The sequence below is a fragment of the Diadema antillarum genome, unplaced genomic scaffold (assembly GCF_040938485.1).
Source record: "Diadema antillarum isolate AM-2024a unplaced genomic scaffold, OU_Dant_1.0 seq00000059_RagTag, whole genome shotgun sequence".
NCBI classification, from domain to species: Eukaryota; Metazoa; Echinodermata; class Echinoidea; order Diadematoida; family Diadematidae; genus Diadema; species Diadema antillarum.
The window spans coordinates 2,581,814-2,597,500 of NW_027271164.1; the positions used below are offsets into that span (position 1 = coordinate 2,581,814).

Genomic DNA, 15,687 nt, shown 5'->3' on the forward strand with positions numbered 1-15,687 from the left:
TATATATAAATATCCTATACATATATATACGTGTATGTGTATATATATAAAATATATATATATATATATATATATATATATATATATATATATATACACATACATTTATATAATCATATACATGTATATATCATATACTGTAAAAGTCTTTTGCGCATTTCGCACAATCAGAAGCTAGCGCGAAAAAAAAAGCATGCAAACATTTTGTGTGCCATGTTTCAGTAGTTGATGTCTTGATTCCACAGAAACAAAAAACACATGCAACTCTTCTTACCCGGCCAAGTCACACGAAAATATCCACTTTACAATATATATATATATATATACATACAAAAGAAGAAGAGTGGTAATACATTTTGACAGTCCAACAATGATATTTATTCAGACCAAATTTTCAACGAATACATTGTCTTCCTCGGGGTCGACAATGACAATTCTGGAAGTCAGAATTTCAGAATTGACTTTCAGAATTGTCATTGTCCACCCCGAGGAAGATGAATGTATTCGTTGAAAATTTGGTCTGAATAAATAGCACTGTTAGACTGTCAAAATGCACTACACTCTGCTTCATCTTTCCTATACTGGTACTTATATATCCTGTATACATTTGTATACACGAATATATATATAAATATATATATTACAGATATACATATATATATTTATAGATATACATATATATATTTATAGATATACATATATATATTTATATATATATATATATATATATATATATATATATATATATATATATATGGATATACATATATATATAAGGGGAAATGCAGAATAAATGGTACGTGTAGTTTGGTGGAATTTTGATAAAAAGCATGAAAATATTCATCTATACATCATCTATCTATATTCACGCATATAAAGACACATATTTCATGTTTTGTATACAGACATACACACACATATATCCTTGTTATGAAGTGTTAGGTCATCCTTCATTCGAAAAGCACATCAAGCTGTTCCAGATTGCTAGTAAACTGGACAGGAAAAAAAAAATCCTCCCTTACAAGCTCGCACAGCATAGGCAACAAGGTAAAAAATATTCATATACATGTATGTAAGGTTAATGTGCTTGTACATGTTTGCTTGTGTATGTGAGTGAGTGTGTGCTCATGAGCCAAATTTTGTGTCTGCTAAAGGGTACAGAAAGAAGAGAATCTTGGGGTTAGTTTTAAAATGGCCCATTGCATTCTCATTAACCCCTTCACTTAATCTTAAGCTGTAAGTTTGCTCATTTGTTTTGTCGTTTTTTTTTTTGTCACACTGTCAGGTTATACAATTATACACTTGTCAACTTATAATCATATTTTTATGTACGCTGTTTTAGAAAGTGAAAATAAAGGAATCGCATGAAATGAATGGAGTTCCTAAAAGAAGAGGGAGATTGTTTGACCTAACTGGTCAGATTAGACTGGAACAAATATAACATTATTGAATATTTTGTTGAATTTTCAGCCACATAGAGAGAATCAAATAAGCACACTCTTTCGAACAAAACGGAAACATGGCCTCCAGCACAGAAGACACAAAACAAAGATGACATACTACAGATGACAATGCACAGCACTAAATCCCGTAGCACACATGGTCACTTTTTTCTTTATTTGCAATAAAAACCTCTCACCTTACAAATTTTATAAAAATATAAGGTTTCTTCATGGTCGTATCATCACGAGCTTCTGTTTGCCTTTAATTCTCACTGGTTGATGACAAGACTCATTTGAAATGCATTCCTGAGGAACTGGCCTAAAACTGTCCCTATCTTCAATTTGTATGGATGATTGCATAGAACAAGATTTATAAGAGCACCATTGATTCAATTCAAACCTTTGCATGCCTGATCATGTGGCATTTTATGATACACTAATATACATATTGATTATATTTAGGCAAGATAACAAATATCCTGTGACATACAAACTTTGAATGTAATACCTTTCAAACATACATATAAAAAGAGGAAGTTTGGAGGAAAAGACTCCAACTAGGCAAGTTTAAGGCAGCTGACAACTGGTTGGTGAAAAGACAAGACATTCATTACAGATGCTACAGCTACAGCTATTTCTGTCTCCCTAGCTAGTGTTCATTACAGGTCTTATTTCACTCATAATCTCATAACATCAATACTATCCAAGCACCTCTGACAATTCACACAATTTAACTAAAGGAATTGTTTCAGACATATTTGTGGAATACTGGCAATTGAGCACATAATTTATCCCATGAAGTACCTTAAGCTGAAGTGCACTTGAAAAACAGACCTCGTATGAAAATCAAAGAGTTTCATTGAGATATGTTTTTTAAGTCAGTAAAAATAAACAGACCAATCCAGACTCCGCAGCAGCTCTCACAAAACATGGTCATATCTTGTATTGCTTTTTGTAAGATTGCAGAGGTAAAGGAGAGCTCTGCTTTGAAGTCTTCAACAATATACAAAACTGAGATCAGAGCTACGGGATTACTTCTACCCAACAGAACCCACGAACACCATTTACTGGCACTTGTAAAAGAGAAAAAGTTGGTTTGGAAGTGTCATGGAAGCTGCTTTGGAGTCACATCCTTGGCGGCATTTCAATCAATTAGCTACACCATAATTAGTTCAGAAAATAGACAGGTGTTTTATGAAAAGCACACACGTCCCATCTCCAGGCCAAACTCCTGATTTGCAAGTCCTACTTCACCTGGAGTAAAATCAATGATGGGCAGTCTCGTCGTCTTCTTGGTTACATATTCATAGACAGATGTGCCAACTCCTGAAGACGGCGTCTGCAAAGAATAGATGAGACAAGAGATGCACATCATATCATGTTTCAACGAGGTGACACGTATCAAGCTTCTCTGCAAAGGTTTGACTTAAACATTACATGAGGAGACATGCATGTTAAGTAAATTAATTTAACTATTCCTTGTAATTCCACTTTTCTACACATTTTATCATCCAGGGTTTTTATAAACCCATGAAAAACAAGATACATAACATACACACACACAAAAGAGAATTTCATGTAACTTCCTTGATACAGTGCACTTGCATTCCCTACTTTGACAAATTAAGGTAACAACCACAAGTACACCATAGCATTACCATAAGACCTCAACTGGTATCAACTGGTACACAATGAGACGTGAACTGGTATCAACTGGTACCAGTAAGACTTCAGCTTGGTATCAACTTGTACCAGCAGATTGCAATTGCTATCAACTGGCAACCAGTAGACTTGTACTGGTTTCAACTAGCACGCAGTGCAACTTCAACTGGTATAAACTGGTACCAGTAAGACTTCAACTGGTATCAGTAGACTTATACTGGTTTCAACTGGTAAGCAGAGCAACTTCAACTGGTATAAACTGGTACCAGTATGATTAAACTGGTATCAACTGGTTTCAATTAGAATTGCTTATTTTGTTACTGGAAATTTGGAGTTGCATTCTGATTTCAACTGGTACAAGTTGAAAACAGTTAAGACCAGTTAAAAATGCTTACTGGTTTCTACTGGCTTCTACTGGTTTTTCGACCTGGGTAAAGATTGAGGTCTCAAAGTCATCATCAATTCATCTTATACTATAAAAGTGGATATTTTCTCATGATTAATATTTTGTGTTTTACCGGGTTAGAAGAGTTTCATATGTTTTTAATTCCGTGGAATAAGGACACCAACTACTGGAACATCTGGCAAGCAAAAATATTTGTGAGCTTTTGTTTTTGGCACTAGTTTCTGGTTGCACGACTGGTTGCACGAAATGTGCGAAAATTTCAACACCGAGAAATTTCCACTTTTAAAATATGTTTCACTGTTTGGCTGTAACAAATGTTCGATATAACAAAAGAGAAATGCTTGTCCCAAAGACTTTTTATAATGAGAGTCACTTGTACCTTTGATTTAAATGCTCTACTACCATGGTGAGATGCAATCATATTTAATGGGAAAATATGTTGGTGGGCTATTATTACACTTCAGGTTAGAGGGAGAGTTTCATGATGATGGGAATCAAAGTTCACTGCAAAGATAATAAAAATGGAATCAAGAATGAAATAAAACTGAACATGTACTTACTGAACATCCATCTTGAACTATCCTGTAGCCAAATTTGCTGTCTGCATCATCAATCAACTCCACCTCTGAGCTAGTAAGGAAGGTTGGGTTGCCCACCACATTCTCGCAGTGGTATGTGACAGTCTGGCGGGCAGTGGTAGATAGAAGCCTCAGGAATGTCATTTGAGTGGGCTCTTCAACGTAGCTGAATCTGTATCCACCATCCATGCTGGAGAAAAGGGCCCGTTTCATCGGTCCAGTATACCATGTGTCATTGGATACCTGTCAACAAGATGGTGAACAGTTATCTGCTGCCCTATCAAATGAGCATTTACTATGATAAAACAGGGATGTAAATAACATGTCTTGATATAAGCCTTTCAATAATCACAGCATTATGGTTTTCATGTACACATACGGGAGGCCTTTTGTTGACACTTCCTTTTTTGTCTTCTTTTTCTTCTTCCTTTGATGAAGTAGAAAAATACATATCTTGATGCTTCTGGCTATCTTTTTAAAATTTGGATGTTCATTGTGTTTTGTTTGATACACTTTAACACCCTTGAGAATGAGAAGCAGAGCTATACAATACAATACAATCAGATCATTTATATAGCACTCTCACACAGTCAATGACTGGTTTCACAGCACTTCACAACAAAATTCAGTCACAGATTAGCATTAAAAAGAAAAGTCTTAAGATTCTTCTTGAAGACATCAAGGGACATCAAGACCTACCTCTCCATTCACAGGATACACACATGTAGCCTTGGTTTCAGCTTCACAGTAGACCTGGATAGCGTCCTCCTTGCAGCCCAGGTTGGGATCAATCCAGTAGTATCCTAAGGTAGAGAGATCCATTTGTGAACATCTTTAAATTACAACATAAAACGTGGTTCAAGAGTTCACTCAAGGGCAGGACGTGTGCAAGCAATGCTTTATGTCCACATATACCCTTAACTACATGTACACATGTACATACATACATGCATACATACATTTGTAGCTTTATACATATACATTATTTCTTTGCAGCCAACAACTTTCTGCACCAAATAAGAAAAGTTTTGAGGGATATGCATAATACAAGCCCTGCTTTTCGGATTTCTCCCAATATTTAACATTATACCTGAATTAATTGCTCATGATGGCGGTCTCCTGCATTCAATTATCTGTCATTTACTAGAAAATCTTAGTGCATGTTTTTGTATATGTTTACTGCCCAATACTATCGCTAATCGTTGATGGGGTGACAAGACCTTGTATCTGAAATTGATGAAAATGACCTTTTTTGCATTAATGGTCAGATAATCAGTTAACCCTAACTAGGCTGGGCTATTTAGGGAGATGATGGAGCTGGGTGGGGGGCCTCCAAGGGGGGCCTCCAAGGCACCCCCCTCTTGCGACGTAATCTTAAGTACCATAAAGTTAATTTTTCAAAAAAATTATCATTTTTGCTAAACTATGCTAATTTATGCATCCATGAAATCAGACAATTTGGTATTAATCACTAAATGCAGCTCAAAACAAGCACATTTTTGGTGTAAATATTCTTTGTAGTGTCCTTAGCAAATGTCAGAGAAAAAAAATTGTGCCATCAGAAAAATTTCTTAAGTATTTTATTGTTTTTCTGAATTTCTTATGTATTTCTGTGTTTTTTCAACTTTATGTTTTTCACTGTTTTTTCGATGAAATTTGTTGGCGACATTGGAAAATATGTTAATTGATTTCAATCAATAAAACCCCCAAATAATCATGCTTTTATGAAATTTGCCCGTAAGCACAATTTGCATTGAAATTATACACGAATTCACATTTTTGAGCAATTTTTGATCTGACATGCACTTACATATTTATGCACAACTTCAGAACCGCACGCCCGGGCATCGCAAATTTAGCGTCAAAAGATACGGGAGACTTGAAAGAAAAAAGTCATGAACTAGCTTTTCGCGAAAGCAATACATTGCACGGAAAGTCAAAGGGGGCCCTTGCCCCCTCCGGCCTAGTTAGGGTTAGTGATGTCCTGTCCAAGTCCTAGCTCTCTTACCCCACAAAATAAAGCCACCATGGCTTGTCAAAGGAAAGGCTATCCATTTGATATAGTGCTTTTGCTGTCATGTTTGTTTTGTTTGCTTGTTTTTCTCTCCTGAACATTTGGCATTTTGTAGATACCAGGTCTTTTCGCCCCAGCGATGTTATGCTTATGTATTTGTGTAACGTTATGTCAGCATTTTAAATCATTGCACTTGTTATTGTCTTTCTGGTTTTGAAATTTGTATTCAATTCGCCTCCCCTCAATGTCTGGGGGGGGGGGGGGGGGGGGAAATCAGCCTGGCCTGTTTAGGGTTACCCCTAAAAAGACTGGGGGGGGGGGGGCCTAAAAGGCCCCCCCTCGACATTTCGCGCGATTACTCTGCAACACGCAACGCTCTCGCCACGATGCTCTATGACTTTTTTCTTTCGAGTTTCCCGCACATTTTGACACCAAATTTGTGACGCCCAGGGGTACAGTTCTGAAGTTACATAACTTTTTGTACATGCACGTGAGGCCGAAAATGGCTCAAAAATGTGATTTTGTGTACAAAGTCAATGCAAATTGAGTTTTTTTCACATGGTTCATATAAATATGTTTATTTTTACTCTCAATGGCTAAAATTAATTTGTTTTAGGAGTATTATGCTTCAAAAAGTGTCTGCCACAAATTTTGTTTAAAAAAAACAACAAAAACAAAAGGTCGAAAAAACAAAGAAATACATAAGAAATTCATGAAACAATAAAATAAATAAGAAATTAATTTTGATACCGAATTTTTTTTCACGTAAATTTGCTAAGAATGCCACAAAGAATAATTAGATCAAAAATGAGCACTTCTGGAGCTTTATTTACTGATTTAGATCAAAGAGTCTGATTTCTCGCATATATTAGCATAATTAATCAAAATAAATAAAAGAAGACTATTTCGGAAAATTTAAATATACGAGCTTGTAGATTACATCGCACACTACCACTGTGCAAATTTCCGCGGTGATCGCGTGATCAACGGCCAAGATCTTAAGGGGGGGCCCTTTAGGCCCCCCCCCCCCCCCCCCCCCCCCCCCCCCAGTCTTTCGAGCTAACAAAATAGCCCAGTCTTTTTAGGGTTAACAAGTATACTAAATTTCAGTACTCAACGTGTGGACAACTGACCTAAGCCTTTAAAATTTAGCTGCTTTCAAGATTCATTTCACCTCAGTCATGTGCAGCATTCAAAGAATGAGCATTATTTAGTGATATGAGCTTTCTCAATCTCATTATTTAGTGATATGAGCTTACTCAATCTCATTATTTAGTGATATGTGCTTACTCAATCTCATTATTTAGTGATATGAGCTTTCTCAATCTCATTAATTATTTCAGGTGATTTCATGCAACATACTCTCTACATGATGCAAAAGATAATCCTATGTGATTATTATTCAAACAGAACCACACAAATCTCTTTGTGGTTCTTGGATAGTGTCTCCAAAACCAGTGCTGGTTTGATTTGGCTGAGAGGACACTAAGCAGCATTGATTTTTTTAATCAAACCTTAAGTTTTTGATAAACTCACCGCTCTCGGGTTCCTGTTGGTTCAAGAAGATATCTCTGCAGGATCGGGCAGGGTTGTCCTGGCTCTTGCCTTGTGGCTCCTTGATCATGTTGATCTGCTTGCTAAGAGCACCAATAGTGGCCAGCAGCTCCTCATCATTGATCTTTACAGCATCATTCTTGTTGTTATCTCTGTACTGTAGGCAACAGGAAAACAGGAGTTATATGAACATTCACCTAGTGCATTGATCCAATGGGGGTACTGTAATATTGTGTGCTAGACAGTTAAGACTATAAAAGGGTACCTCAATTCTGATACTGTATCTTGTTAATCAATAGAACATGAAATATTACATTGCTCGCCTACAAATGTGTACTTGTTAAAGTTTGCCAGCTATCTAGGCTGTCTCCATTAACCCATTGCGGACGGACTGATTTTGCTACAACACGCATTTCCCATAAACACCTGCCCGAGTATACTCGGGACTTGTCCTCAGTGGGTTAAAGTATCTCAATACATACAGCCAAAAATTGTGTAATCAAATGTTACCCTGCATTACAATCTCACTCTCGCTACATGTATTCATTCAGTATCTCTTTGTATCATCTTTTATATATACATTTATTATCATTAAGGTGAATAGATAATTCAATCGTATTTCATGCCTTCTTGCAATACGATCAGCCAAACCCTGAACAAGATCACCCCCCACCCACCCCCCTCCTCTATGATGCCATGGTAAAATGAAAGCTTTACACGCTTTTCCACTCCTCTGACATGTACCTTGCATTACGTGATGACTGAATATCGAGCAGTGTCCCCCAAAAGTTTTTTCCAGTAAATTGCACTTTTTTTCTCTCTTTTTTTTTTCAATCACGGTTATGTGTGCAGAAGTCATACCTCACAGACCTGGACAATAATGTAGTTATACTGGTTATTTGAATGGAAAATAGTCATATTCATAATAAAATAGACATTACAGCAAAGCTTGGAGTTTTCTCTACAATTTGCTCATGACATGTGAAGCATTAACACGTTGATAAAATGTTACATGGCTTTTAACCTTAAACAGCCTTGGGGGGGGGGGGGGGGGGGGGTATTACATTACAAGAAACAATCAGCTTTCATATCTGAGCTTAAGTTTCTTGGAAGCCAGGTCTACTTACAGCATATCCGTATGGGTTGCCCTTGCCGCCAGTCTGGTAAGATGGGTATCTGATGCCATAGGAGCCCTGAGCCACTCCTGGGGGTCCTGGAGGTCCTGGGGGTCCTGGGGGACCAGCTGGTCCTTGACCACCAGCCTCTCCACGTGGTCCACGTGGTCCTTCAGGCCCATCAAAGCCACGGGGTCCAGCAGGTCCATCATTACCATTTGATCCACGAAGACCAGGAAGTCCCTGATAGGAGAAAATCAATTGAAACCACATCAACATTGGTGTATCACAGGAAGTTGGTCTTGCTGCAAATGAATAAGAGTGGCAATGGAATGACACATATTAATCTCTGTGACAAGTGGCATGCATATATACATCATTTTTTGTTTTGTCACCGTATCTTCATGAAGATTTTAAACAAATTTTACTGCTCAATGTAATGTCTACCTTCCATATATAATTACAAGATCTTGTCAGAGTCTATGTGGGGACGTAGAACTCACCCTGGATCCTTGAGGTCCAGTCTCTCCAGGTGCACCAGCCTCTCCAGCAGCTCCAGGGGGACCTTGAAGTCCAGGCATTCCAGGAACTCCTTGGTGTCCCTTGTGTCCAGCAGGTCCAGTTTCACCACGCTCACCAGCAGGTCCAGCAGGTCCAGCAGGGCCCTAAAAATCATACAAGTAAATTCCATATCACTCACTATAGCGCACACAGAGAGCTTTGGCATCTCAAGCTCAGAATGTAAGTACTGATAGTTCATTCATTTCACAACAGGCAATAAAAAAGATATCTACTTGAGACATGTAAGACAGAATTAGATGCAGCAATAATACAGTACAATTGACCATGCCTGCTCCATTTCATTCTTTCACTAGAATTTTTTACAAATTAACACTTAGCCAACCCCAAAATTTTCATCTGAAACACTATATGCATCTACATATGTGTGTGTATATGTGTGTGTGTGTGTGTGTGTGTGTGTGTGTGTGTGTGTATATATATATATATATATATATATATATATATATATATATATATATATATATATATATTCTTTGTATGTATACATTGTATGCAACATTGTATATGTAAACAAAATGGCATCATCCTGATGGTGTAGTGAATGTTAATTGTTTCAAGAAACAACCCAGTCAGGTTAACAATAACATTCTTCATCAGCAACCAGGATGAGATATTGATTTTGAACTTAAAATCTGTTTCTGAAGCAGACGCGCACAAAATCTGCTCAGGCAGACATAGGCATATACGCAATAGAATCACATCTACAAGTCAGTAATCCCACTATTTACAGATTAGATGAAAAACTTACAGCAGGGCCAGTAGCACCACGAGCTCCAGTAGGACCTTGAGGTCCTGGGGCTCCAGCAGCTCCAGTCTCTCCACGGGGTCCAGCTGCTCCTGCTGGTCCAGGGGCTCCCTGAATGAGTCACATTAAACTTGCTTGTTAGAAACTTTAAAACTTGAGAAAGAGAGTTTATGTTATATCAGCAATGTGAAACAGAGCTGGGGGCATCTCATGAAGCGTTTTGTCCGACAAAGTTGTCGGACCAATTTGCTCTAAGCAAATCAGACGCAAGGCTTTCCATAGCTTTTAACAGTCTGTCAGTAAAATATCCGGCCAAAACGCTTCATGAAATGCCCCCTGAACTACATAGTGTTTGCAGAGTGGAGACTGACTATTCTATTAGAAGGCAGAATGACCAGAAGAGCTACAAATTCCCTCTATACCAATTACAGGTTTTAAGGCATGTACAAATCAATTAACAATATTGCCTCTAGCTCACTGTAATGCGAAGGCACAATTAGTCAAGCTACATTATTTCAACTTACAAGAGGTCCAGGGGCTCCAGGAGAGCCATTAGCTCCTGCTGCACCAGTGTCTCCCTTCTCTCCTCGAGGTCCTTGTGGTCCAGGAGCACCATCATTTCCATCACTTCCCTAAAGGACAAGGAAGAAAAATTGTAAGAAAGGGTAAGCTTAGGGTCACACCGGATGGTATACAGAAAACAAACAGGCTTACAGCCATAGGTTTGCACCACTGGTAGAAATACAAATGCATGGTGGGAATAACATGTCACACAGAGATAAATTGTAATACTTTTAAGTTTTTTTTTTTTTTTACTTTTTAAGATAGAAATGTGACTGTGAATCACAAAACAAACAATAAAGTCACATGCCCGTTTCACATCAGGACTCAAAATAGGTTAAACAGGACAACCCTGTCAATCTTGAATTTTCATATTTTTTGAAAGAGCAATTCTTCTACATTATTTTTAACCCATTGATGAATGGCTGATTTTGCTAAAACATGCATTTCCCATGGACACTTCCCGGAGTATACTCTAACTCATCCTCAATAGATTAAGTCTGGGGTCATTAAACGAATTGGAAATTGTGTTTTTTTGGCGATTTTTCTTTAACACTTATTTTGTAGAAAAATGTGAAAAGGTATGTCTCAAGGCTTACAAACCCTTTACACTCTCTTCACTTGCAATTCTAAATCTCTTTAAAAAGGACTGATAACATGTTCACGGCAGCTTTTTAACTGCAAGCACTTTACTGCAAACAGTATTTGAGTGAATGGTAGAGGGAAAAGGAGGGTGGGCTACTTACAGGCAGGCCGTTCTCTCCAGCAGGTCCAGGGTTTCCAGGTGCTCCAACAGATCCTGATGGTCCCCTCTCTCCAGACTTTCCAGCTGGTCCTCGGCTTCCGCTTTCACCCTGTTAAGTAAGAGGAACATTAAATAAATCTCTAACCTGGAGTCAAGTCTTGACAACAATCTCACGTATATTATTCATACATGTAATTATATACAACAACTTGCTAAATCATGTTAAATCTTACGATACTCTAAATCTTCCAACACCGAGTTCAGTACGTTGATTGAAAGACAATATGAACCTTTGTATTACTCAATGTGTAGTGAACAAAATGACTTGCACATAGTGGCGGAAAAAGTACACACTTTTTGGTAGATTGATATGATTTATAAAGACTTGCAGATTTCTTCCTGTCAGGAAGCAATCAAGTACTCAAAAACATTTGCCTTGGATATGACTACACATATATTATGTTAACAGAAAGTCACAATTTGCGTCACGCAGTGTTTTTCCTTATTCTATTTTATTCAATGTTTGATACTTACAGGGGCACCAGGGGGTCCAGGGGGTCCACGGGGTCCAATAGCTCCAGCAAGACCAAGAATACCTGAGGGGCCTGGTGGTCCAGGAGGTCCAGCGGGTCCAGACGGTCCCTATCAAGTACAAAGAAAAAATTGAAATGGGTGAATGGTTTCACGTTCAGCCTCCATATATCAATGTCCATGTATAAGCATACTGTAAGCACGTCTAATAGAACTTACTTGGGTGAAGGTCTTTCTCATGCCTTGAGAGCAATTTATGATTTTTCACCATTGCAGTCCTTATTCATTAGAATTGATTTACCTTGGTTCCTTCACTGTAGAGTACATTGTATGTATAAGGTACTACTTCTAGTAACCTGATGGTATTAAATAAGACAAGCAATAGATATTCAGCCAACACGGCTGTGTAGGCAAGAAAAAAATACACCACATTGATAGGACATGTGACTTATTTCAAGTAAGAAAGAAGTATGACATCTACGGTGGATCCATAGTAATGTGACTTATTTCAAGTAATTAAGACGTTTGACACCTATGGTGGAGCCATAGTAATGTGACTCATTTCAAGCAAGAAAGACATATGACACTTACGGTGGATCCATCATTTCCTTTGTCTCCACGATCTCCTGGGGGTCCAGTGGCTCCAGAAAGACCAGGCTGTCCTGGAGGTCCAGTGTTTCCTGGCTCTCCACGGGCACCAGGTTGGCCTGGGCTGCCTGCACTACCAGAGGGTCCAGTGGGTCCAGGTGGTCCCTATGGTCAAACAGGGTAGGAGAATGCATGAAATAAAAAGCATTGATCTACACTTCATGACATCATTAGGAAAATTGTGCAATGAATAGCTTTGTGAGAGTATTTGAGCAGGTAAGTGTTCGGATGTGTGATTCAATTCAACTTACGTCACAAAAAATGGTTGAAACCTTTATTCATATGATCTGCAGTATTCTCTTAAGTCAGACACATCCAAGACTCACATTTCTGTTCTGTTGTGTCAATATTCAAAGGTCTAAAGTGTTGAGAGTAAATGCATAAAACAGAAAGGCAAGGTTCTTTTAGCAAAATGTAATAAGTTGACAAACCTGTGCTCCTGGTGCTCCAACATTTCCAATAGGTCCAGGGGGTCCAGAAGTTCCCTGCACAGACAAGTAAAAAATGTACATTACGGGTACATTACTGTAACATTCACCGACTTTTATTTCTTACAGGCGTTTAAGGGGACATGTTTACTTGTGTTTAAATTTTAAAGATATTAATCAAAATTAATGAAATCACAGATTACAAACTGCAGACAGGAAATTTTAAAAAGAGCTCAAATAAGTAGGGGAAAAAAGTACTGTTTTAGTATTGTCCATTTATCTAGATGCTAAATTGAGCTAATGTTGCAAAGATTTAAAAAATAATGCCTCTGGCATCCTTCAGGCGGAGGCATAAAAAGTAATAAAAATGTACTGAAATTTCATAATGCCATCAAAGACAATCACACAAAACATTCTTTTTAGAAATCAGTGACTACATTGTAGGTGTGCTGTTTCCGCTTGCTCAAGTCATAATAAATAGTAATGACTGGCTACTGACCTGTGCTCCAGTTTCTCCACGCTCTCCTTGTGGGCCAGCGGCTCCAACAGGTCCCTAGCATCAAGAAGAAGGAATTAAATGATCAAGAATTGTGAAGGACACATCACTATCAGACAGTTCTACTCATGGTGAAGTTAAAGGCAATGTGGCGTTAAAGGCAACACTCTTTAAGACAATCCGAACCCTTACCCTGTGGTGAAAAAAAAAAAACGACAACAGAAAGCTCATAATTAAACATCAAGTAAGAAAGGAAATGGATATTGATAATGGTATTGAGGGACTCACAGCTTAATAACAACTTGAGATTACACAAAGCCAGTAGGTTGACGCTATACAAGGGTGTTAAATCAAGCATGCTTCATTTGGAAGAGTGCTTACCATCCCTGAGTAAGTAACATATGGTGCCTCATTTTTGAAATGGCTCTCTCAAGCACTCATGACAACATTAAACCTAGCACACAGCAGAGATGAATGTGAAATATACCTGTTGGCCTGGGTCTCCAGTGGGTCCAGCTGGTCCTGGAGGTCCAGTCTCTCCCCTAGCTCCTGATGGTCCAACATCTCCAGCTGGTCCTGGGTTTCCGGGGCGGCCCTGAAAGATGACAGGAGAAATTCAGAGTGCCACAGCTGCCAACATTCCCATATCAAAATCAGGTTTCAATGAGTAATGAGGAGTACTTGTGTAACATAAAAGCAAACATATAATAATTGTATTCAGAATTCAGAGGAACAGTTTACTCTCTTTGGCCAAAAACATATAACTCAGATATAATTAGTTTTTCAGGGAACCTCCCTCATATTCATCGAGACTGAACAGCAGCTCTATGTAATGAGAGCTAAGTTACTTTTGTATCATGCACATTCACTGACAAAAACAATACTTGCTGTACTGGTAACAACCACAAACTTTTCATTAACAGAAAGAGAGATTGATGATATGTGTTTTCCCACTTTTCAAACAGAAATAATTTCATGAGTTCCCATCAATCCAACCTTTCTTTAGCTAATAAATAGCATCACATTTCTCACAATATTCTTCATGGATTTTTGCTCATACGATACACAGAAAGCAAGTCCCATATTACCCACAGCACAAAATAAATAGGTCTGACAAATTTCCAAGGGAGAGGGTAGTTTAATACGTGACTTACAGGAGGTCCAGCAAATCCTTGGGATCCAGAAGCTCCCTGTGGTCCTTGGTCACCCTATGGTCAGAGATGGTCAAACACAAAAACAATTAAAACATCGAGACAAGAAACATCAATCACAGCTGTAACTCATTCAGTCTTGATAAAGCCAAAAGTTTATGGATACGTTACTTAATTCTCGTATAATGCATTTTTTAAAACTCAACAAATAGACAAAAAAACTCAAAGAAATTATGAAGAAGACTTTTCAATCTAGTCAAAGTATTTCAACACTTGATGTTTTTCTCACAAGTGATTGCTGAACTTCTAGGAATGTAGGTTTCACATGAGCATTGAAGTTTAAACAGAATAAAAAGGTTTGGTGAACATAAATATGATCATTTATGTCAACCAGGGTATACTCACAGTATCTCCACGCTGTCCTGGGGCTCCGGGTGGTCCAGGTTCTCCATTGTCTCCCTGTGAGTCAGATCATATCAAAATAGGACATTCATCAAGATGCTTGCAACAAATATACTTAAAGTCAAGAATACTACTCAATGAGATGAGGAGCAAAAATATATCACAAGCAAGTTCTTCAAACTTCATTTCAATTGATGCTTACTCCATGAAGTTCATCACTACCATAACCTTACTGGCCTTTTGATTTTGTTTTGTATAGCTTGTATCTATACAGCCTAGTTTTTCTTCTCGATAATGATATTAATGCAGGCATATTGAGAACTCTCAACGACATGAATTTTGCACTACTGTTAAAGTGGAAATTTTTGTGGTGCTGAAATTTTCGTGCATTTCGCGCAACCAGAAACTTGCGCAAAAATAAAAGCACGCAAATATTTTTGCTTGCCATATGTTCCTGTGCGTGATGTTTTGATTCCGCAGAATTAGAAAAAACATGAAACTCTTCTTGCCCGGCAAAGCGTGAAAAAAAGTAGCGCGAAAATATCCACTCTTACAATAAATGCGAAATGGACTCTGGGATATCTCAGGAGGCATTAATCAGAACCTCCCGGTGACAGCTAGAAAAGT

General features: G+C 38.0%; 1 protein-coding gene across 1 annotated transcript in view; it reads right to left on the bottom strand.

Annotated features, from left to right (window-relative positions):
- Positions 1-1,586: 1,586 nt before the first annotated feature.
- The window catches only part of LOC139725819 (uncharacterized), a 49,878-nt gene continuing 35,777 nt past the window's right edge, over positions 1,587-15,687 (bottom strand). The window contains exons 46-61 of the mRNA XM_071636901.1: positions 15,064-15,117; positions 14,662-14,715; positions 13,995-14,102; positions 13,511-13,564; positions 13,015-13,068; positions 12,527-12,688; positions 11,939-12,046; positions 11,406-11,513; positions 10,623-10,730; positions 10,102-10,209; positions 9,275-9,436; positions 8,784-9,014; positions 7,639-7,813; positions 4,788-4,891; positions 4,071-4,331; positions 1,587-2,781 (exon numbers count right to left, since the gene is read on the bottom strand). Coding sequence (XP_071493002.1) covers positions 2,635-2,781; positions 4,071-4,331; positions 4,788-4,891; positions 7,639-7,813; positions 8,784-9,014; positions 9,275-9,436; positions 10,102-10,209; positions 10,623-10,730; positions 11,406-11,513; positions 11,939-12,046; positions 12,527-12,688; positions 13,015-13,068; positions 13,511-13,564; positions 13,995-14,102; positions 14,662-14,715; positions 15,064-15,117 — 1,998 coding nt within the window. The 3' untranslated portion in view covers positions 1,587-2,634. The remainder of the gene's footprint in view (positions 2,782-4,070; positions 4,332-4,787; positions 4,892-7,638; positions 7,814-8,783; positions 9,015-9,274; positions 9,437-10,101; positions 10,210-10,622; positions 10,731-11,405; positions 11,514-11,938; positions 12,047-12,526; positions 12,689-13,014; positions 13,069-13,510; positions 13,565-13,994; positions 14,103-14,661; positions 14,716-15,063; positions 15,118-15,687) is intronic.